Raw genomic sequence first — 25058 nt, 5'->3', positions numbered from 1 at the left:
CCCGAAATGGGAATTGGGTCTTAAAATAATCACTGAGAGACAGAAGCTGAGAATATTAAAGCGTTTAGGGTCTTCTTGTGTGCTGGAGGTACCACTTTTTCGAGTAAATGCCTGTAAATGCTTAATCTTATTTACTTACATAATAATGCTCTAAAACAACCTTAACTTGAAAAAATGTGCACCAAATATATTTAGATTAACAATAAATACGCCGCGTGCTTCCGGAATCGTCCATTGTAGTGTCATGAAAATATTTTTTCATTTCACACAATTTCAAAATATATTATCCTCTAATTTAGTCAAACGATAGTACCTTTTTTTAAAATAAAATTCCCTCATTCATAAACCCGTGAAAATAGCATTTGTCAAGTCAGAACTCATCGCGGGAAAAATTGTAGGGAGCGCAGCACATGATTTAAGACGCTAAGAAATAAAACTGTACTAAATTACATTTTCTTCATAACGATGTTTTTATGAGACATTGCGGCAGGTTAAATAAATAACGGAATTGTGGAGGGAGCCGTGATTGTAATCAGTGTAATGTGAGCTTTTCTAAGTGAATCTTGTACGTGTTCCTAATTAAATGTAAAGGGTAATGAACAGTTCCCCACGAAGTTTCCAGTCCCTTAGCAAATTTCTACACAATTAATTTTTAATTCTCTCACGAGTAACAACTTCATGTTACATTTTCCCCCCATCTGTGGGGCAGAAATTCGAAAGGGGTAATATTAGGATTGGAATCAGGTCTGGTGCCGTTTTCTCACAATATGAATATCATATTATAGATATATTTTCCATGTTCCATGACATGTCAATTTGAACTTAGTCGTGGACAGTTGTGTTGTCCCCGGCCCTACAAATAAGGACTGTATTCGGAGGTGAAACGTGACACGGGAGGCTCAGGTGTGTTTGTTCAGTGCAACACGCGTAACACAATCAACACAACTTGGACACAAGTGTAACACACAGGCCAGGCAGGGTGTGTATGTCCGACATTCGCTCCACGCAGACGAGTCTCAGTCCGAGTCTCAGTCGGAGGCCGTGGGGCGCGATTTCCGTGGATTTCAGAGGCTCTGCCTTGCCAGTGCACCAGCATTTTAAATCTTCATTCTTTAGCCAAAATTATTCCAGTGGGCTTTCAAAAAAATTGCCTTTCTCCTAATTATTCTGCTTATTACCCAGTTCTAATGCAAACTACTGCTTTGTTTGCGCAGTAGAACGAGTTCACGCAAGTGAAGAGCAGGCAGGTACTCACTTCTCCTCACTCCTCGCCGTTTCTTTCTTCTTGACACTCAAAGGACATTGAAATTCCGTCAGTAATTATTTTTGCACACGGACTGAGGCGCTTCCACACCGCAGTGATTCAGTCCTCCTGCATGGGGACGCCGGTCACAGACTTGCCACCCAATCTTAGCATCACCTTATAATTATGTCTACTTTTTCCCGAATTGTAAATTTCACTCGTTTAAAATTTGACATGCTCGTGGAAACTGGAATGTAACACAGCAGGGCCACCGTAGAAACTATTCAAACTAAATAAACGATAATTATCATGTTGTTGTAGTAGTAATAATAATAATAATTATTATTATTTTTTTATTATTGTTATTATTATTATAGAATTCGTGATGACATACTCGTTACTAGTTCACGTATTTTTCATTCATTGATTTTTGTGCAAACATAAAGATAATATACATTAATTGACACTGTAGTGAAGAACCAAAATCATGTAATCAGATTTTATAATTCACATCAGATGTGATCATTTGATTTAAAATCTTTTCAGAATACTGAATTATTTTTAAACTGCAAACGATTGAACGATTACTTAATATTAACATATTCTAGGCTTCTGAATAAGAGTAAAACATATCAAGGCCTATAAGGTCTTTATTAACTCCCCCCAACTGTTTTGCTTTGGCTTCTGAAATGTAGCAGAACATTTCTTGCTGGAGAGCAGAATTTCGCTGCGACACCTGGTTGAACGCGCCACATCCGGGCACTTTGACCGAAGACTCGGCGAACGCAGTGTGGCGCGCGCACGAGCTTCAGGTGTCGCACACCTTTTGGGCAGAAATGAGAAGCTGCTCAGCTCTGCCGAACCACGTTGAAGCACGCAAGATGTTTATTTGTTGGGTGTCCAGCGTCTCTCCGCCTGAGCGTTTTCTCACACGTAACATCTGCAGACGTCACGTAGTTTAAAACTGTGAAAACACTTCACATGTTCTACAGATTGTTAGCTGGAATTAATGTCTCTATTTCTGGGACGTAAACATGCAAAAAAAAAAAAAAAAAAATTCGGGATTCGGGAAAAAGTTCAAAGTCTGTAGTGCGTTTCTAAAATTGTACTCTATTTTACACGAAACTCTTTGAAAAGGATGGTGCTCGGCTGCATCTCATCTGCGAAAACGTGCTGGTTTCGTAACAGAACAGCTCAAGCTGGCATTTTCCTGCACTTGCGCGTGCTCATTTTCTGCCACTCGAGTTCAAACGTGCGCTCAAAACGGGACTCCTGGAACAACTTTGGCGAGGGCGTCGCGCACGCGCCTGCACCCAGACACACGCACGCGCAGGTAGCGTCGGCAACACGGTGACGCAGAGCCCGCTATGTCGCACGTCGTGAGTGCGACCGCTGTTTCCACTGTGCAAATGGGCAGCGTTTGTGCGGTCGTTTATTTAATGCGTCTGTCTCACCAGCCGTAATGACGCCCTGATCCTATCGGGCTCCTCGGAAGGGTTCCTTGTGGGAAAAGAACACCATTGTCCAATGCTTCAGTAATAATATCAACAACAACAACAACAACAACAACGACACAGTAACACTACTGTTCACAGCCGCTGTAATAACTTAAAACGTTACAATACTATCATAAAATACGGTTGCATCGGTATGCACTGGAACACAATTGATAACGGTCGTTTCAAGTGCAATAATAAGCGTTATCAAATAACTTACATGTGTGCTATGCAAATACTCGGAGATGTGTCTTAGACGAATTTAGTTTTTTAGGTTTTTAACAAGTTGTATAAAGTCAATCAATCAATGCGCTTTATTAATTTCTCAATCTGTTAAACGATGACGTAAACAGCGGCTGCTGAGTAATTAATATTCCAAGATGAGGGCTTCACCCCAGTTCAGTTAGAACGAGGCCGTTTGCTAAGAAGAGAACCAACAAAGTTCGTTATATTAACAAAATGCAAAAGAAACAAACAGACGGAAAACGTTGCTGTTATTCCGTTTCTTGTCTCATACCGAGATATCGTGTCTTTTACGTTAAGCGGCTTTACTTTATTTTGGGTGCCAAAGTCGCTCGACTCGGACAAAATTTGGGAACGTAGGGCCTTTGAAAGAGAATTATTATTATTATTATTATTATTATTATTATTATTGTTGTTGTTGTTGTTGCTGTTGTTGTTGTTTTGCCATTATGTTGTTATTAACAGTCATTATTATTATCGTAATGTGCATCCAGTGCTTTGCAACCCAGTCCTGCTATAAGCAACAGGTTTAAATGATCATAAATTTCCCTCCGTCTGAACAGAGGTAAAATAGTAAGCAGAAAAGGTGCCCAAACGAGAATTAAGTGCGAAGGTGTCCAGTACCTCTGAAGCCACGACTTGCGGTGCCGAGGCTCGGTTCAGCTCGACTCGGCTCAACTCGGCTCGGCTCCTGTCCGCCTCGTGGTCGATAAGTGCTGCAGAACCCGACATCCTCCCTGCTGACCTCCCTCTGTTCCTTCGCCTTTTTCCGTCCCATGAAAAATGACTCCGCGCTCTGATTGAATTTTATTCCTTCCTGACCCGGCCCGCTCCGGAGAGCGCCATCAATCTGGGACTAACACGACGTTTGTTTGTTACTCCACAAAGAATCCGAACGCATTTATTAGACCCATTCCACCTCTCTGCAAGCAAATGGCCTGCACAGGTTAGTCCCCAGGTCTTTGTGGAATTCTGCGCAGCTGAAGAAATTACAGTTTAAATATGTACGGTTAATTTATACCTACTTACTGTCTGCGCTTGGGCCTGCGCGATATGGATGGAAAAGGTTACAGTTAAGTACAGTGAATTTCATTTCCGTGCTTTTCTTTTGTAAAATTAATCATAACAAGGTTCAAAGAGATTACAAAAGTATAAAGTTATTTAAGTCAGTTCAAACTGCACGTTAATTAATGGCTGTTCAGTCCTTTTTAGTACATGTACAAATGTGATGACTGTATTTAGAGAAAACAGTATTTGCCTGTTCTATCACACCCGCTTTTCCAAAAAAACTACTTAATTACAATACACTGGACATTTAAAACCTTTTCACTGTAACGTACAGTCTCCTAAATGTATGTTGTTCATTTTGAAACATGACCCGAACTACCGCTTGCTGCCAAATATTGATTCTTGCACAGCAGCATTATAATTATGACTTAAAATATATATGCTGCCAACAGCCTTAGCGTGCCCTTCATGTGAACCAAAACTCAAGCAAAGCTCTCATTCAGCAGCCCTGAAAGCGCCTTCCCTTTTTCTCCCATTATTTATTCATTATTTTACCAATTTCCACTGGAATCAATTCTTTGCATTTCAGCAAATCTTATTGCATTGCAACTATTGCAACAAAAAAATATCTTTCATTCTAAATAATCCTGTTTTGTAAATTAACACCGCAAGGCCCACAGGTATAAGAGGTTATCAACCCTTTCTGGTGGCACGTATGTTCTGTGTGTATATATACCTGTTCCGCCATCATTACGAGTACATATAGCAAATTGAATTTTTGCAGTTATTGTTTTTGCCCAATTATTTCTATATATGAATATACAGCACAGTCAAGGCATGCTAAATTCAAGTGAATCGGTACTTTTCCACTAATTTGACCTGTGTTTTCAGTAGATTTTTCAACTAATAGGATATCCTGATACATCACAAACATGAATCATTATTCATTGTATTGATTTTTATATCCGAGTATTCCCTTTGTTCTTGTCAATGCGCTAAATATAATTTTTAACCACAACCCTCATCTTGACTTAACAGAATCTTAAGAGAAACTACGGATTATAATGCATATAAGGCATACAGTGGTATTACAGTAAATGCAAAGTAATGTTCCTGTATTTGTTATTTACCATCTGTTTAGCGTACGGCTCTTTAGTTGATGAAATTCAGTGGAGCAACTGCGCTCGTGTCTATCCGTGGCTCTTAAACCGAATATATGGTAAATCGAATAAGGCAAATCTCTTCTTGTTCATTCCCGCATTTAAAAAAAAAAAAAAAAAAAAACGAGTTGCTACAACGGTTTAGTTCAGTTGCGTTATTTTACTCATTTTTAGAAAACTGCTGTAAAGATCCCTTTATTCGGGCCTTATGGGTGACATGACACGCGAATCACATTTATCGCGCATTAAATCGGCTCCCCGCGTGTCTGCGCCAGGTCGCGCCTTCATACACAAGCGGAGTATTTTCTCTCTTTTACCTTATATTTCATCTTGCACCAGTTGGCGAAGCAAAAAGTTTGACCGCTGCGATATGGCTAAATAATCGTGGCACGCGCCGCACGTTATTAACGAAAGCGGTCGCGCGCGCAGCCCGTACACACACGTGGTCAAGCAAAACACCGCTAGACGCGTCTCCGCTACAGGGCTGTTAAAAGGCGAGAAGGCCTCGGGTCACAGCGATGACAGAAAAGACCAAAGGCCAGAAAATTTCAAATTGTTAAAACCCAACAGGAGAACTGACCACAACAGCTGTCGCGACCTGTACGAACAACCAGTATAACACTATACTGCCACTGTCATATACAAGAGATTCCAAAAGTTCTTACTATTATTGCTGTTATAATTATTATTACTATTTGTTGTTTACATCTTTGTCCAAAGTGTCTTGCAGTGTTACACAAGCAACTTCAAAATGAATTGCCCATTTATACAGCAGGGTATTCTTACTGTATCGACTCAGGTTAAATACCTTGATCAAGGGTTATTACAGAAAGTGTGGGATTTGACCTATTGGTCTTCAAATTACAAGACAACAGCCTGACTACAACTGTACCTATTGTCCAACAAAAAAAACTGGATAGTACCAGATAGTAGCAGAAAATGTCCCACAAACAGACAAACCGATCATTTTACTGAAGTGTCTTAACTGGAAAAGTTTCCCTTTAATTCACATAGTCAAAGTTGCGTTAGTCTGTCTTCACGGGCTACAACATAGCCGGTCCCTCCCGCGAGAAAATAATGTTCAAAATTACTTTTAAAATCGCAAATTCCATGTGAAATTTTATTCAAAACGCACATGATCAGTATTCAATGCTACAGCAAAGAACGTTAATAAACATCTGAAAGTAATATCAACGTTCTAGTTTACAGTTTACAGTACAAGAGTCTGTTACCATTTTGAAAATTATCAGTTGGTGTAAAAACTTGGGTTTTCGCGCAACAAAGTCGCCAGACATCTAAACAGAAGCCAAATATTTCGAATCGATTTGGTTACTACACACTTTTAAATATTAGTTAGCCGAATTGTGGGTCATTTAGGCGCTAAACTGCGGACACAAACTGAAACGCTCTCGTCTAAAAGCAGAATCATTTATTGTATCATAAGAGTAACTCAGTAAAAATATATACCTTTTTTAAAATAGCACGTCCAATTCATGATAATTAAATATTTCGAAGTTTAAAAGAGAATATTGTTATTTAAAATAACATTAAATACATTGCTCGTTCAATAATTTAGCCAGAAGAGGCCAGAAATACCTGAGAATTCAGGCGTCCTGGTTATCGCCTCATAACACACGTTAACATTAACGGACATCTGCAAAAAATTAAACATGTATTGAGGAAAATGACTGCATTTATCCTGCTTTTCAACTACCCTATCAAAGTCCTGTTATTTGTATGGTGCCAATAAATCAGCCGTAGTTTTAACTCAAATAGAATGGCAATTTATTAAAGAAACATTGCAATGCCTTCAGAATACTTTCAACAAAAAAGGACAAGAGTATGTGGATATATAAGTTCCCCTCTAATAACGGAACTTTTTTTTTTTTCTGGACAATTAAGGCAGTTCAATTTAGAAACACTTCTTCGGTGTTTGGTCCGCAACATCCAACTTCTCTTTAAACAATAAATTAGTAAATGTCATTTACACTTAATAAACAGTCCTTGAAAGCTTAACATATTCCTTTTTAACATAATATTTAAATCATAGTTCTCAAAAGCGAGAAGAAACTTACGTGTTATTTGAAGTAACACTGTCCTTTACAAAGCAAGATAATGCTTTCTGTCTCTCAGAATAATTTTAGTCCATGAAGAGGCACTTGTAAAGGAACTTTTTTTTTTTTTTTGCCTGGTACAAAAATAATAATAATAATAATAATAATAATAATAATAAAAAATAATAATAATCATGATATCTTGGTCAGAACTTGCTGCAGTCGTAGACAAAAGCCCCCGACGTGCGGTAGATGGACTGGGTCGAGGGGAAGGACATTTGACAACTGCTATTCCCGTTCACAGGAGAGTTGTTCAGGCCAATTCTCTGGGACTCGAACATCTCTCGGACCGAGTGGAAATTCTGCTGCTGCGTGGGGTACGCAGCTCCGAGGTGACCCAGGTCCCCAGCCTGGTTGAGGTACCACGAAGCCAGCCGCCCTTGGTGAGGGTGGTGGCCCTCCTGACCCGAGCTCAGATTGCCGTGGCTCAGTGTGGACGTGGTGGTGGTGGTGATCGAATAGTCAGGTAACGTGTCGTCCACGGAGGTCGTGGGCGCCAGGTGGCCCGGACGATCCCCGGCATACAAACTCATGGCTTGCATGTTACAGTGGTAGGTGGCGTTCGAGCTCGTGGAAATGGCGTTTTGGTTACATGGCGAGCTATAGACCGTCGTCTGACTGGGAGAATAGTTGAGGGACAAGGAGGGGGTGATACCTGTCCTGGAGGAGGCCACGAGGGTGGAGCTGAGCTCGCTGGGGCCCTGAGGGGACCCGCGCAGGGAGGTCATGATGTTGTCCACGCTGAATCCCTGGGCCGGGGCCTGGCTGTGATGGTGATGCTCCGACGACGTTTCCAGGCTCATGGATCGGTTGGACGGGATGCTGTGCGGGCTGCCGCTCGACATGCTGCTGCTGCTGTCGGGGCTCTCGATTTTGGGCACCGCGTTGAGGCTGGGCGACACGGCCTGCGGGGGCGTCGACGTGCCGTTCTCCGTCTTGATGTCCTGGATCCGCACCGGCTGAGTGCCCTGCACCGGCTGCTCCGCTTCCCGACCCTGCTGCCGGGACGTCGCCTCCTTGCCCTGCCGCTCCCGCTCATCCTTCTCCTTCTGCACGTCCTTCTTCTTGAAGCGCCTCCTTCTCCGCAGGAAGCTGCCGTTCTCGAACATGTTGTACGAGTCTGGGTCCAGGGTCCAGTAGCTGCCCTTCCCGGGCTTCTTGTCGTCGCGGGGCACTTTAACGAAGCACTCGTTGAGCGACAAGTTGTGCCGGATACTGTTCTGCCAGCCCTGCTTGTTGTCTCTGTAAAAGGGAAAGCGCTCCATAATGAACTGGTATATCCCGTTGAGGGTCACCTTCTTGTCCGGCGAGTTCTGGATTGCCATGGTGATGAGGGCGATGTAACTGTACGGCGGTTTCACCATATCCTTGGGCTGAGGCTGCGGCGTGTACGGTCCATAGGCTCGCGCCATGCTCGCGGGGTACTGCTCGTGGGCCGCGTGCGAGTACATGCTCATGGGCGCCGGCATCCCCGTGTAGCCGCCCCCGGCCGCTCTGTAGTAACTCTGCTCGCTGCTAATGTAGGGAACGACGCCCAGGGAGTTCGGGCTGGAGACGGAGTAACGCGCCTGCATGTTGTCTTCCCACACTCCCACCACACGGCACTGGCTGCCCTGCTTCGTTCGAGCGAAACTTTAAAAAGTCAAAGACAGTGTAGCTCCAGTTTTTTTTTTTTTTTTTTTTTTTTCCTTTTTTTTTTTCCGTCCCCTTCCTAGTACAATCTTTAGCGCGGAACGCAAACTGTCCGTCCTAATTTCGTGAGCGCGAAGAGGAAAGCGCAGCAGGATTTCAGTCACCGCCGCCTCTGCGTCCCGAAGAGCGCATCAGAGGACTCGGGAACTTTCAGCATCCGTCACTAGTGAGCACTTTTTACGCACTTACGTTTTCTTTCTTTTCCCTGCTTGGAAGCTCCTCCCCCGGCGCTGTCCAATCGGAGGCCCGCTCGTGCGTGTCGACACACCGAAGCCACGCCCCTTCTCCAACTGACCACACACACTCTTCACAAAAGCAAACGGAGGTGTCGGTAAATCCCAGCCCACTTTAACGCGCACCAATTACTAAAGTGAACAACCGTTGTTCGTTGACTGGGCGAACGTCAAATTGTAGTTTGCTGCTATATTTTAAGTCGATATTTAATGATAAAAATTTAATTTTGTGATACATAGCTGACTTTTATATGTAAACACGCACGTGCGTTTGTCTTTTATTATATATAGGCCCATGCACAGATGTTGAGTTATTAAAAGCGGGTTGCACACACATATTCATCAATAATACACAATGAATATAAAACACATATATGTATTCATTAAATACAGTCATACCATATACTGCATAGGCAGCATTTAATGAAGGAACGCTTTCTGTGAATTCCTTACTCCCCGGTACAATAATCCTAACTGAATATACTCATTCATCAATAATTTCACAGTCGGTGAAAGGCTTTCGCGAAAACAACACAGCATTTAAACAGACGAACAACCTAATAAGTGGATTTAATGTGATAATTTGACCAGTTTTGTGTTGTAAAATTATGCCACCCCACAAATGAGCTGCAAAAGCAAACAGTTAATGTAGGTACTACATTTCTATGAAGGAAATCAAACGCATATTTTGTGATATTACTGTGCGTCCCGCACCTGGGTGGGAGAGTGCGAGAGAAGACGGCTGTATTTGTTTATGTCCCGCAGTTTAGAAGCCTAATGCGAGCTTTATTAGCACAAGATGGAGCTAAACGTTTCAATCAACAGCAGCAGGGGATCAAAGAGGACAGAAGGTGCCCGACGCGGTGCGGCAGAGCAGGGGGAACATAACCCACTCGAATTACTGTTTAATTAACATCATTTGGCAGAAAAGAGGGAGAAGGTGCGAGAATGTGCCAGCGTGTGAATGACTGTGTTCTGAGGAGCAAATGGGGCTCCCGGTGTCCGCATGTGTCCTTCTCAGTCCGAAGGAGCGAAGAGAATCATCAAAATTCCCCCAGATCGGCCCCAGGCAGCCGGCGTGGACGTGGAAACGCGAGCTTCTGTCTCTCCGCTCATTCTTGTGTTTATAACACATTTTATTCAAATGTAGATTCATGATTCAAAAGTAAATATCAAAGCATATCTTTCTCTGAATTTCTTTGAACAAATTTAGTTAGTAAAATACATATATGTACAAATCACAAGAATACGTCTACGGTTGAATTAAAATGTAACTTTCTAGTGGTGTTTCAAAAATTTTTTTTTTTTTTTTTTGCGCATTCTTAATTCTATGGTGAAATTAATTTTTTGTTGAGTGGTACTGCCATGCACGCTCTTTTTTAGCTGAAGTTGTGAACAGTATTACAGTTTGCCGGTCGGATACACAATGAAGATCATTTCAGACGTTTAGATGTTATTTATGAAGCCTGGACGATAAATAATGGTAGCCGTAATTTTATGCCTTTATGATACTTATTCCAGACGCCGTCGCCCTACAGATACATCCTAAAAATTAATAATGATTTTTTTGATGCTTAATTTCTAAGACTGACCTTTTTGCGGAAAACGAATCTCTACTATAAAACAAGGTAAAAGAAGGTGCAGAACGCGAAGCGTATTTATAGGAACGCTGACTGATACATTTTCCCGATGTTCCTCACTTTTAAGAGTCTAATTACCTTTTTCTACCCATCTTGTACTATCCGTTGGAGATTTTTACTGCCAGGGGACCCGCGGATGAACTCGGTCTTTGCCCCGGGGTATTTACACAATTTACAAGACTGCTGTCTCTCGTAGAGCCTCTGCCACAGTTTTTCACTTCACCTCCCAATATTACCATTACTATTACTGCAATATTAAGGGCAATAGCTGTAACGATAACATATAAGTAATAATAAGCACGACAAAAACGGGAGGAATAAAAAGATTTTATTCAGCAGTTACTCAGCCTAAGAGGCTAAACATTCATACTTTAATACGTTTTCTTTGGGAATTTTCAGAAACATTTTGATCATGGATTTTTCAGTTTGATCCACGTGCTCATGTTTTAAATATCAGTACTTAGCAGATACCATGAGCCATAAAAAAAACTCCAAAGACTTTATTTCACTATGTTTCACGTAGTTAACCATTATTTTCGCTTTGCTGACAAATAGTTCTGGAGAACATAGTTATCCATATTAATTTAAACAAAATCCATGTTTATTGACTCAACAGTCATCTTAGTCAGCCAGTCTTTCATTGTTTTCTATAGCATATATTAAGTATATTTTTGATACTTTGCCTTCAGTGATGATGTAAGAAGGGTTCAGTGCAATATAGTTATTCACTGACAGCTTGCCTTGTGCGGTCTGTGCTTGTGTGTCGGTCTGTGTACAAGAATACAAACACAGACACTATTCACTGATGTCGAGGTACTGATAATAGTTCACCCCGTTAGCTGAAGCGGTTAGTAGAATTATGAGAACTTTAGAAATACGGAAACTTTAGAAATTAAAAATAAGATAATTACTGAACTGCTGAATCAATAGCATTATAATCATAAAAGGGAAGTCATCTGAACATTGTTACAAATGTTATTTATGTAACGATATTTCTCCGCATAAGATGCAGAGAACACACACACATACACACACACACACACCTATACACATATATTAATCTAGAAGGTGCGTTATCGTTTTTGCAACAGTTCATTAACTGGAAGTGATTGTCTTCCGGGTGCATCAATATTGTTGTGAATTTCACAAACATGACTTAGTCACCCAACAATAAAATAAAATATTAACATTTTCTACCAATTTTCTTACCAATTTATGGAATTGGATCATCATGATGGAACAAAGCGTCTGATCTCTCTTCCCGCTAACATAGACTAAAGTTTAAACTTCTGTTTTCAGATGTATTTCGATAATTTTCGCACATGCACGCGAACATGAGACAGTACAGTTTTTTTCAAATTAACATTTATAAAAATCAACAGTTCATTCTAATATGGTGAAATTATAGGCACGTGTACCTCCAGACCATTTTCACAGGTACTGCGCATGTCGCAAACCTCCATACAGCGAGTCCAGTTTGACTGCAATCCACCTGTTTGAGTGGGGAGCAGCTTTGTGTGCCTCTAGCGCCCCCTGCCGACCCCCCAGGTACAGGAACCAACTTTATACTGTGAATCATTTTAGCCCGTAGGCTCTGCTTTTTCAAATAATAAAAAAAATAAAATAAAAACACCCCGGAGCAGGGATGCCCAGCTTTTTTCGGCTAATGGCCACAATCTTTATTGTTAACTGGTTCGAAGGTCACACGTGTGAAAATCACAGTAGGTAGCATACTTAAAATGTCGAAATTAAAAAAAAAAAAACCAAAGTATTACTTTGCTGGAGCAGCTTGTTTGTCTAACTATGTTGTATAATCGGATGATTGAATAGCATTTGTGGTGTTCATGGTAGGTGTAATATAATGTGTATTTAAATTTTCACAAATATTCTTGCGTGCCGTTAAACTTCCCTAGAATGAATTTACCTATTAAAGCGGCTGACCACATACAGCTTAGTCTGATGACGAGGGAATTTCTGTCTAAAAAGTCTTTCCCGAGGCACACATGAGTGCACATGAGTAAAGGTATTTGCCTCAATCGCAGTCGACATGATTTGCAACATGTCAAGGCGGTAAATTAGATTGAATAGGCAAACTTTCCCGCTTACAGAATCAAATGAAATTATTAGACAACTGTAACTAAGTGAAAACTTGTTTACTGTGGTTTATTCACTTTCAAATGAGAATATTATGGAATGCTAGATGTATTTCATAACAATTTTGACAAAACGAAATACAAATGTTCTGTAATGATAATAATAGTAGTAATAATAATAATAAAAATGTACTAAGAACATATAAAGTTATTGCATTTATCAGTGTACATGATATACATTGTATTCATTGGCGACGTTAACAAATAAGCGATGCACATGTTGTACAAGCATTGGTTTATTTATCAAAGGATAATAATAATAATAATAATAATAATAATAATAATAACAGTGGCAGCTAAACTAGGGACTTTTTTTTTTCTTTCGGATCAGACTGGATCACCAACCCACCCAAGGGTGTCTGGCTCCACACACTGTCTTACTGAACAGGAATAAATTTCTCCATTCATCATTTCCGTTAATTAAAATCTTTATTCAATAAATAAATTAATCCTAAAAACTGCCATGCAAACAATAAAATTTAAAATAATACTAAAATCAACCAGGGACATTTAGCTGAGCAAAGTAATAGCTCACACTACTATCCCAGCTTTCCATCTCCAGCGCTGTGTTGTGGGACTGATACATTTTTCTCTTTTTTTTTTTTTTTTTTTGTCATGGTTGTGCGAAAACCCCGTAATCCGCACACTGTTTATTTAGTTGGAAGTGAGATATTGTTTAAACAATTAGACCCTACGAGGAATGCCGGTTATCAGATTTTCGGTTTTGTTTTCTTTTAACCAGCCAGTAATTTCACGGAATGTCCGAGTGGTTGTCGTGTGGTCTGTGACGGCAAAATTGCGTTAACCAAACACAAGAACGAGCTAAAGAAATAAGATATCGTGTTACTAATGCCAGATTTACAGACGATCTGCTTGCAGGATTTGGTGCATATTGTGATACGAGTAAAAATGTGCACACACATGAAAGATTATTCTGGATTTAACACCACGTGAATCGCTCTTTCCAATCATATTTGCTACAAGCGCTTTTCACCTCAGTTACGCAAAAGTGAAAGATTATTTATTGACGTGGTTTGGGACGCAATGAATAATTGATCATTATTTTACTTTTCGCCGAAGACGAAGATTTAAACATTAAACACATTTAAACGGTTTTGACATTTAAACCCGCGTTAGTTAACAATTTCCAAATTACCATCCTTGTTGGTTTATGTTTAGCGTTTAAACGCATTTTCCCCCATTAATGAAAATGACACAGCAATTATTGAATGGAGACAATAGTCTCTAAACATTTTCCTTTTAAAAACGCGGAATCCTGTTTATTTTCAAACACTTACATTCGCATGTTTTTTTTAGTATCAGACTAAGAATTTTCATTTAAAAATTAAAATTTTTTTCATTTAAAACAGTAACTCTGAACCTCCCATCTTATTGGTTCATTGCTGCCAAGAGGCTCAGAACGCGCTGATGCTCTTCTCTGTCGACCGCAGATTGATTGCATTTACCAACATTCACTGTTACGTTAAGGTTTGTTCTTTCCAAAAAGGCTTCAAAGTGAACAAGCCCGACCCCGTGTGGTCCTTTTCGGTACTTATTTTTTATTTTTAGTTTTTTGGTCAATCGAAGGGGGGCGCGGTGGCGCAGTGGCGCAGTGGGTTGGACCGGGTCCTGCTCTTCAGTGGGTCTGGGGTTCGAGTCCCGCTTGGGGTGCCTTGCGACGGACTGGCGTCCGTCCTGGGTGTGTCCCCTTCCCCTCCGGCCTTACGCCCTGTGTTGCCGGGTAGGCTCCGGTTCCCCACGACCCTGTATGGGACAAGCGGTTCCGAAAATGTGTGTGGTCAATCCAAGACTGGGGAAACCCTCATGGATACCACAACCCCAGCCTGCTGGACAATATTTCGACTGGATTTACATCGCGCAGTCGGCCCGCTGAAAAAGAGGGCCAAGTGCCCTCCCCATTCCGGGGATGATCTCCCAGAGGGTGTCGGTCACCATACGACTCTCTCGTAAAGCCAGCAACCCAGTCAGTGCTGGCATGATCCTCATGGGGATGGACGGCTCGGGCACTTTCCCTGTGTTTTGAGCTTGTCGGTGGACAAGCCTTCTTGAATCTTTGGTTTTGTGATCGTGAAGGAAACTTCCTGTGGGTGATTACATTTACATTTATTCGTTTAGCAGACGCTTTTCTCCAAAGCCACATACATCTCGTAGAAAATACAATTTGTACATTATATAGGAAAAAGAGAGACTGCAGATGTGTGAGTCTTAAGTGCAGAGTTACTTTGTTTCCTTCACCATGTGCACTGACGGTCATCAGACAAGTAGCTGCATAAAACTTTACCAGAATATCGATGAATTAGGCCTCATTAGCCCATGTAACGTGGTTGCCGGACTCTTCTGCGAGGAGGTGAGGGCTGGTTGACTAAGAGTCACTGAGCAGCTCCGTCTTCCCTACGCCGCACTGCTCTTTCCAACATTTCATTCAGGAATGCCCGCATTGTTTCTATTATTCGTTTGTTTTTCGTTTCAGTTACAATACTGTTTGTTAGTCACAGGACTTTTCACTGAAACTTGACAATGACACAATGTTTTTGAAGGTTTTATGTCTGCCAGTGTAAAATGTATCATTGCCTGACACAGCATTGCAACCCAATTCAGTGCTTTTTCATCATCTTGTGTGCATTTTGCATGTAGCTCGAGCAACATATTATCAAGAAAAGTCAGAGGAGTTTTATGCAAATGCAAAGACTTACTAGGATGTTGGGACGAAACGTTGCTACGCCAATATTTCACAGGAACTGTCATCATTGCCATTTTACCCATTTTTACTGTCACGTCAGTATTTCATAAGAATATCCATCTAGTACAAAAGTGCACATCTAATTATATTACATTTACATTTATTTATTTAACAGATGCTTTTCTCCAAAGCAACTTCCAACAAACTCTGTGTAGTGTTATCAGCCCACAAACCTTATTCACCAGTGTTTAGTCTCCAGTGTTTAATAACACCTAAACTTTCATTGTAAAATTTGTCAGATGTAATGTGTTCTTTTAAGTTGTATAAATGAACTGGGCCTTCTTTTAATTTGATAAAGTTTATGTTAATAAAAAATGTTTATTAAATGTTTATTTTGTGAATGTCAAGAGTGGGAATTGTATCATATTTCTAAATATGATAATTAATGATATTATGACTGAGAGTTTTCTGACTGCTTTTTATTCATTGGTTTCAAATGAGGATTTGGTTATACACTCTTCTTACGATTCTGTTGCAGGTCTAACCCCCAAAGAGGAAGTGATGCAGTGTGATACCAAATATTTGGAATCCCCAACACTCTTACAGCATCTGGGATTCTCAGGAGGCCTCCCACCAAATTACCAGACAGGTCCAGCGCTTCTTAGTTTCTGAGATCTGACGAGGTCAGGCACTTTCATTTTAGCTATAAGTTGGACATGGATAGAAACATCCTTCACAGAGCAACTTCCAGCACTTGTAGACAAGCCCTGACATGGAACTCCGAAGTGAAGATGAAAAAGAGGAGCCAAGATATATATTGGTCATGCCTACTACTCCTCCCGGGGGACCGGCTGTCAACCAGAGCTCTCCAGGCATCTCTGTCCTTAGCCAGTCTCTCCAGCTGCCCCCAGGTATGACCCATCCTGTTGACATCTGCCTCCAAGTCACGAAGCCAAGTCCAAGAAACACTTGGTCCAAGGATCTTCGGAGGGGTAGTAGGCATGACCAGCACTCTGCTTCTCAAGTAAATTCTGTTTTTAAAAATCCAGCTGGATTAATTTAATATGCATATAATCCTTCAATCCATCAAATTTCAATAACTGCTTGCCTTGAGCAGGGTTGCTGTGAATGGTAGACTTTCCTGGAAGCACTAGGCACAAAGCTGAGTGGGGAGCGTACTCCTTGGACAGGACACCAGTTTTTTCCATGCAATGCATGTAATGAAGAAGAGAAATGTATTTTTAATTAAGTAATCTGACCCTTTGTGTTTTTGAAGCTCTAAAAAAAAAGCCTTTCAATAGAATCAGTTTTAAGAAAGGACTGTAAAGGTCAGTGCTGCCCTTCAAATAAGAACAGTAAGAAATGTTTAAAACACTTGGCAAACCACAAAGTCATGGGCAAACAGACTAGTAATGAAAAGTATCGAGGCGTCTCAATTCTGAGTGTTCGTTCTTTGCCGAAATGGCCCAGATTTAATGAGAGGTAACAAAAGTACCTCATTATTTGTTCAGAATCACTTCCTATGCACAGCAAAACCCATATTGTATAACACCATTGTGCAGGCAACACCATGAGAGGTATCATTTAATTTGGGATTTAGTGGCCTTTTGCAGAACATTCACAAGTGTTGATAGTTTGATTTATTGGGCAGCTGCACCAATAGCTGTTTTGTGTTTTTTATTTTTGTAGAAGAAAACCAGGGAACAACACATAATATGACATACGAAAGCCTTTTCTAGTGAAATTAATCTCAATGACACGATCACTATTCCTTCAAGAATAATGAATGAAGTGTCTTGAATGAGAGGGTGCGGTGGCGCAGCAGGCTTGACTGGGTCCCGCTCTCTGGCGGGCTTGGGGTTTGAGTCCTGCTTGGGGTGACTTGCGATGGACTGGCATCCCGTCCTGGGTGTGTTCCCTCTCACTCCAGCCTTGTGCCCTGTGTTTCCGGGTTAGGCTCCAGTTCGCCGCGACCCTACTCAGGACAAGCGGTTTCAACCAGTGTGTGTCTTGAATTAATTGAATTAGACTTCATGAAAGCAGTCACATTTACTGCAGAAACTGATTTTTTCCTGTTTTCATCAACAGCCAGTGCAGGAGGGCATGCATTTCCATAGCTGTGCAATGAGAAATTTGAACTGAGAGACAGTTATACTGGCTGTTCTGATTAGTCTATGTGTTTCAGTCACTACCAGCAGTTACTGAGAAGGCAATGCTTACTGAGTTGTTAAATTCATGACGAATTGCAATCATGAAACTAAGCAATTTTCAGCAGACTGGAGACTGAAGGTTTGACCTTCCTGTATCAAGTCATTAACTTTACGCTCAGTGCACATATACAGGACAGTGTTCAGCATCTCCAGTCACATTTTCATATACCTTCATCTCCAAGCAGCGCCAACACCTACACTGCATGGTCCCCATCTGTCATCCAGTCACAGTCCGTCCCCTGGCATCAAAGTGCCTGCTTTTCATCCATCATCTTGGCTCCTGCGTTTATCAGGGGCAGTGTCCACCCATCGCCACTCTTGTGAGTAAGTCCTAGAGAGAGGAATGTGGACTGTGGTGGAGCATACATGCCAACAAGAAAACTGTTTTTAGCACCACTTCCAACATAATGATATGCCTTTCACCACAAACACACAGTTTTTAAAGTCACTGCCCCTGTTTATGCCCCTCTGGGCATGTTTGGATTCTGTGGGAACTTCTGGGGCCCAAAGTTCTGGCATGTGTGATGTCAAGTAAAATGTGATCGAAACATCCAACCTTCTGCTCCTGCTTTTTATCTCATTCATAGGCCCAGGAGTTCTGCCACTGCCTTTCCAATTACTGTTCCAGACAGCCTCTCTGGCAATGTGCTGGCTGGCCAGTTTGACCTCTTTTACTCTGCCCTGCAGTTGACACAAGTCTGTGCATCACCAACTTTTCCAACGAGTTCAGGAACACCCTCTCTGATGTCAGCTCCAGCATCCCTTGTCCAGCTTGTTACCCTCAGTCAGTAGTCCGGATGGAGTATTGCTGTCATCACAACAAGAAGGAATTATTGACAGATCAGACATCTTGGCCACTGTATAATAAATATTAAAATAAAAGCACAAAGAAATGTTCTTACTCGCAAGTAAGACAACTCTCAGTGGACAATTGTTCAACTTGCTCAGACTATACTAATAGTAGTCACTACTTTCGTAAGTTGAGCATGGTCAGGAGAGGTGGGCAGGCAGGTGACTTTGGACCCCTCAAAGCCATACCAGCTCTAGGAATTTTGATCCTTCTCCGCTTCCTTCTGTTGCTTTTCTTCACACTTGTGTTTGACTATATATCATACTCAGGAGACTGATGCCAAAAACATCAACAGCCAAGAAAAAACCACAACAGAAAGTTTTTACCAAAATACAAAGAGAGTTGAAGAAGAAGAAGAAAAAAAAAAACGTTCAAAGAAATTGAAAAAAAAGTTCAAAATAAAGCAACACAGAAAGGACCCAAAAGAAGACCAACCTTTTGTTTTATAAAGATTAGCAAGAAAGTCCTTAAAGGAGGATTAAAATTATTTTAACAACTTAAAACACTGAATAATTGTTAGTGTTTTATAATTGTAAAAGACCTGATGTTTGAGAATCAGTAGTTTTGTTTTACAAGCTTGTAAACAGAAGCTTTGAAGTCTGATATTATTACAAAAGACAAGATATGTTTTCAAAACACTTGTAAGAATCTTGCACTTACCTTTAAAAACATTGCTCCAGTAAAAATTACCCAGCTGTATAAATGGGTAGTAAGTATCCGAATGTTGTGTCACTTTGGAGAAAAGCAGTTATATGAATAAATGCACATGTAATTTAAATGTTTGAAACATATATTGAAATCACTGGTGTGCTGGCAGTGTTTATTCTGTTTTGTGATAGTTTTTTTATCTGATCCGTTAAATGAGGATCTGAAAAAACTAGATGGTTTATCCTATTTTATATTCATGCCTTTTTAACTACAAAAGAGTAAACACTGAAACCACAGCATTTTTCATTTTTTTGCCAAAAATGAAATTGTTGTAGTTTGAAAGTAAGTACAGGCAACTTGATCTTAAATATCTTCTTTTTTTGTTTGTTTGTAAACAACATATTCCGCTATTTGTTGTCCAAATGAATGGATGTATTTTTTAAATTATTTTTGGAATGAAACAGCAGTCAAGAAAAACTATATTTCAGACATGTGGTTTAGGAGTCAAAGTAATAAAATAAATTACATGCTGGATGGTTCATTTATTGGCAGATATTGTTTGAAGAAGAAAAAATAGGAGAAACCCTTACATTTAATTAATATATAATGTGGAATTATATTATATTATATTATATTATATTATATTATAATGTGCAGTTGTGTAACTTATAAAAGGGAATACTATAGCTATAGGGTGTAATCTTGAATGAAGGAAACAACAAAGAACATTAATGGCACCTTCCTTTATGTGCGCAAGAAATAGAAGGGCTTCATCTGGGGGAGGAAGGCAACAGAAGAAACTGCCAAAGGTAATAGCAGCAGCAATAGTACTGCAGTATATGCATAGAACATGAAACATTAAATAATCAGTAGGTTGAGTGTGGTCTTTCTATAAAGTAAGGATGCATGTCTGCATTAAAGATCAAATTATGTTAATTAGAGATCTATTTGTTGGAGTTGCCCTTTTGGCTTCAGCACTGAAAGACAGGGTGCCACAAATAGGCTTTGCCTCCACTTTGTATTTTTAATCCAGATTTATTTACATTTTGATCTGCTTTGTATTTTTCCAGATTGGAAACATGGTAAAGCATCTAACAAATACTACCTACTGAACAGCAGTTTTTTTTAGAGCTGGATTATATTAATCTTTTTTCCAGTTGTACATCTCCAGGTGTATATGGTCAGCTATATTATTTGTTTATTTGTCCGATGCCTTTGTTCAGCGCTTTGTGTCACTGTGTGAGAAGAGCACTCTATGAAATTTGAATTGAATTGAACTGAATCTCAGTTTTAAAGAAATTCCATTGCAAATTTAATGTCTCCATTATCAAAACAATGTTTAAAATACATTTCAGTTTTATATTTACAGAAATATTACATTTCGGTGACAGCAGTTTGATAATGTAATGGATTTTTATAGTAACTCATTCAATGTATTATAACTGATTGTGTCAGCTTTCATGAGGTGTGTGGGGAGATGTTTCATCCTTCCTCTAGGATATGTGAGTTCATAAATACATACTTTTCACCAGGGGAAGCAAAGGTTTCTCCAATTAAATGCCTACGCTAAGAGTGGATGGTGAGAAAAAAACCAGTACACCCTGCTGAGTACGAAAGCCCCATCCTACAGTTAAATCGGGGGCGGTTTCCCAAAACTAAAGAGGATTAAGATAATTGAAATGTGCATTGTTAACATTATTTTTAAGTTTTACAATGTTAAGAATATGGGAAACAGCTACCATGGCTGCACAGTTGCAGTAGGCTAGTGGTGTCCGAAATGCAGACGAGTAGTAATGGCTGTTTGTTACCATGGTCGAGTGAACAGCACAAACACAATGAAACTGCACTGTCTGTCCTTCTGAGTCTGACGCTGCCTTTTATTCAATATATATTTTAACCCGGCAAAGCAGGCTGTTATATGTCTGAAAAACCAGAATATCAGAACACAAAAATGGAAATTTGGAGTGTAAACGGCAGAATTTCTAAAACCGCAGAAGACATGACAAGTGCCAGAAATACCATGTGGTTCATTAAAGTTCCAGATTTGATTTCAAGGCCTCAAGGCAGCGGGCCTGCTTCATATAAGGCCTGCCTTGTTCAATAACGAGCCTCGGCAAATGAGGGGAAGTGTTTATATGCCTCAGCATAGGAAATCTAGACCTTGGCAGAGACCACAATCTGTGCCTGCCTGCCCTGTTTGTCATATTTTATCCCATAGTCAATACAAGTGAATGATTGAAATGTTCCTAACCTGGCAACTGCTGCAAACTGGTCCGCTCGCTACGCTTATGTTTAATCAGTAATTCTGTAGCCGGGCGGCCATGAGCGAAAGTAATGTTAACCAGTCGGGTAACTCTGCAGATGAACAGATGGAGTGAGAAGTCAAGACATTAGACAAAGGTTTCGAACCGAAAAATGGATTTTGATACAGACCATGTTTTTAAGTGTTCTGAGGTTTAATTAAACAGCACTGTACAGGGATGAATAGTTTGTTACGTTTTCTGACTGTTTAATGTGTTGTTGTACAGCACTGTCTGTTTCCCATTTATTATCTGGCATTTAAAAATTTCAATGAAATAGTTTTCTCCCGAGATCAACAGTAGGGCCCCTTCTGGGAAATGAATCTGCATGTTTCTTTCTACTTCTGTCCAAGACAAGGTCCTTCCAGTTCCTCTGATATTTCCTGTTGCTTCATTATTTATCTGGCTTTTGCTGATATGAGTACTGAATATGGGATTGAACCCTTGAACTTAAAGAACTCCCTTCTGCAAATTCTATGAGTTCGGAAATATTTGTTCATTATACAAACCTGCATACCATAGTTCATCATGAACACCAGTTAGTTGGTGTTTCCAACTGCTTTTGTGTCACTCTGTACAGCAAACCCAAGCCAATTCTGCATACTTCTAGAAAGTAAGAAAACACTGTAGTTGCCAAAATGACATTTTTAACCAACAGAGGGGCATCAAGCTCTTGCAGATGCAATGGCTCTTCTGCCTCGAGCTCTACCTGATGCATCGTTCTAGTGGTAATTGCTGCTTCGAAGGCACGTGACCCAGTGTTCCATGTGTGAATAGGGTGTTAAATGAAAGACAGCTTGATGAAGCAAAAAACATCCCTCATAAATGCGAAATGTCCATGTTAAACATCATCCACTCATCTCCCAAGTAATAACCTTCAGTTTCCTCCAGAGGGAGTTAAGATTCAGGTTTAGTTCTCTTTTATATTTAACTTCCGCAGTTCTTGTGGAAAGTGCTGCCTCCTCACAGCGCCTGAGCAGTGTGAAAGAACGTGGATCTGATCCCTGCTCGGTCTGTGTAGAGTTTGCATGTTCTCCCCATGTCTGCATGGGTTTCCTCTCGGTGCTCTGGTTTCCTCCCACACTCCAGAGACATGCAGTTCAAGTGAATTGGTGGCGCTAAATTGCCCGTAGTGTGTGAATAGGTGAATGAAAGTGTATGTATGTATGACTACCCTGTGATGGACTGGCATCCTGTACTGGCATCCTGTCTAGGGTGTGCCCTCCTTTCAGCCTTGTGCCCAATGCTTCAGGGATAGGCTCCAGTCCACCACAACCCTGCTTAAGACAACGAGTGATGGAAATTCGCCGCATTGTTCTTGTGGAAGCACCAATAGGCTTCACCTGTGATATCTGAAAGATTTGCAAGTTTGGCCAGTGGTTAATAATGTAGACAGGCACATTTGATTTCAGGAAAGACCCAGATTCTAGTCAGTCATGCAGGTTCTGAATCCAGTTTAGCTGTTTTATTTCATAGCAGATGACTTGGCAGCTTTGGGTGACAGAATTGACTGTTGAAACTGATGCAAGCAAGCGTGCACCATTTGTGCAAGACAGACACGGGCAGGGATTCGGTCCTATTTGTGGGTAAAACAGTTATTTAGAACATTGTACTTTAGTTTTACTGGCTTTTAGGTTTCATAAATGGACTTGGGTGGAATTTCGATGGTTGGATAACCTTAGCTTCACCCTGTGGTATCCTAGTTCTAGATCTTTTCCTTGGGTAATGCATGTGTGAAAGCAGCTTTTTGACTCACATGTTTCACCGCAGTATATTACAAATTCTATCTGTCTGTAATAGGAACATGTATTGAATTAAAACTTGCTTTTTCAAACTCGGTTGGACTGTCTGTGGGATCTTGTGACATGACAGGCAGTTTATTTTCAGCTACAGTCAGATGTTGGTGTTTAGCATGCTTGAAAACAGTCTTTCCCTCCCGCAAAATGTGCACTTTGTTGTGAAGTTGTGAATGGCTGAGTCTTGGTGGAGATGGAGAGGTTGCTTAATGGGACAGATGTTGATGAGAGGGGTCCAGAAACCTTGTTCCCGCTTTGGACCAAAAGTATGAAGCCGTGGTCCTTGAAATTCCTGATGCCTGAACACAATTTAGGCAGATTTAAGCCCCTCAATGCAATTTTTATGTTTTTTAAGATTTTTTGTTCAGCGTTAAAGCTTTAAGAAAATGTTTTCGATGTTGTCGCTTTTGCTGCGTGGTATATTTACTTTTCATTTAACACGAGTTTGGTCTAAACCGTGGCCTAATGTGCTCATGTGCCACACCCTCTACTTGCTGTCTAGAGTCTGGACCACTTCTCACAGTAATAAAAAAAACAGGCACACAGCTATGAGACATCCAAGATTTACAGTAGAAGCCACATCACAAAGGCTTGGAATTTGAATAGAAATTTTTGTTCTCGTAAGGTAAAGCCTTCCATTCCCTTCTCACTTTTCAGCCTCTTTTAAGTTCTTTAAACCTTTTTCTTTTTTCATTTTCGGCCTCATTTTTCTAATATGCGATGGTATGACATTATGACAAAAAGTCATGAGATTTCTAAGAGACAGACCAAACAACAGAGATATGCAAGACAGCCACATAATGTGTGTGGGAGAGGGTTTCATAAGTGTTGTTTTTGGTTTTTCAAGCATAGCAATAGTTGTTTGGGGCAACTAACTGTTGAATAGTTTTTGTTTTTCATGCAGCCTTCCCTTATGCTGAGCTACTTTGTTAAACATATTGCGGATGCCATAATGGTCATTAAAAACACTAGTAAAGTATTAAGTTTTTGCTTTGGTGTACTTAGAAAGATTATACTGGTGCTGTGATCAGATGATGTGGAACAGAAAATTTATGAGCTAAAATGGGCACGGTGAGCTGTACAGTTTGAAGATACCTTTTTAAACATCTACTTAGGTAACATTTGTATAAATATCAATTCAATTCAATTCAATTCATTCTTATAGAGTGCCCTTATCACACTTCATCTCACATATATATGTACATATAAATGTATGTACATATAAATTTCTGCACTGATCTCCATCCATTTTCCTTCTTCTTTTATGACTTTGCCAAGCCCTGCTGCTGTAAAGCATTCCAAAATCATGATGCTGGTATCACTATGCTTCACTGTAGGTATGGCATTCACAATGTCATGTGATGTGTTATTTTTCTGTCAAGTACATCACTTGAGCACCATATGTTCACAAAATCACATGATATGTATATATGTTACGAGACATTTATGTGAGAATTTAGACAAACTCCAGTCGAGATGTGATACAACTTTTTTCAACAAAACGTTTCTTCTTACCGCCCTTCTGTAGAATCCAGATTTATTAAGTGTGTGTGTGTAATTGCTGTTTCATG

General features: G+C 40.3%; 1 protein-coding gene across 1 annotated transcript; it reads right to left on the bottom strand.

The window, feature by feature from the left end:
- Positions 1-6911: 6911 nt before the first annotated feature.
- Positions 6912-9149, bottom strand: LOC108939440 (forkhead box C1-A-like). Its single transcript, XM_018760796.2, has one exon. It carries the CDS (start codon positions 8836-8838, stop codon positions 7411-7413), a length of 1428 nt encoding a protein of 475 aa, XP_018616312.2. The 5' UTR covers positions 8839-9149; the 3' UTR covers positions 6912-7410.
- Positions 9150-25058: the final 15909 nt, after the last annotated feature.

Source organism: Scleropages formosus, chromosome 19 (genome assembly GCF_900964775.1).
Source record: "Scleropages formosus chromosome 19, fSclFor1.1, whole genome shotgun sequence".
In the NCBI taxonomy this organism is placed as follows: domain Eukaryota; kingdom Metazoa; phylum Chordata; class Actinopteri; order Osteoglossiformes; family Osteoglossidae; genus Scleropages; species Scleropages formosus.
This window is presented reverse-complemented; position numbering and strand designations above follow the sequence as displayed.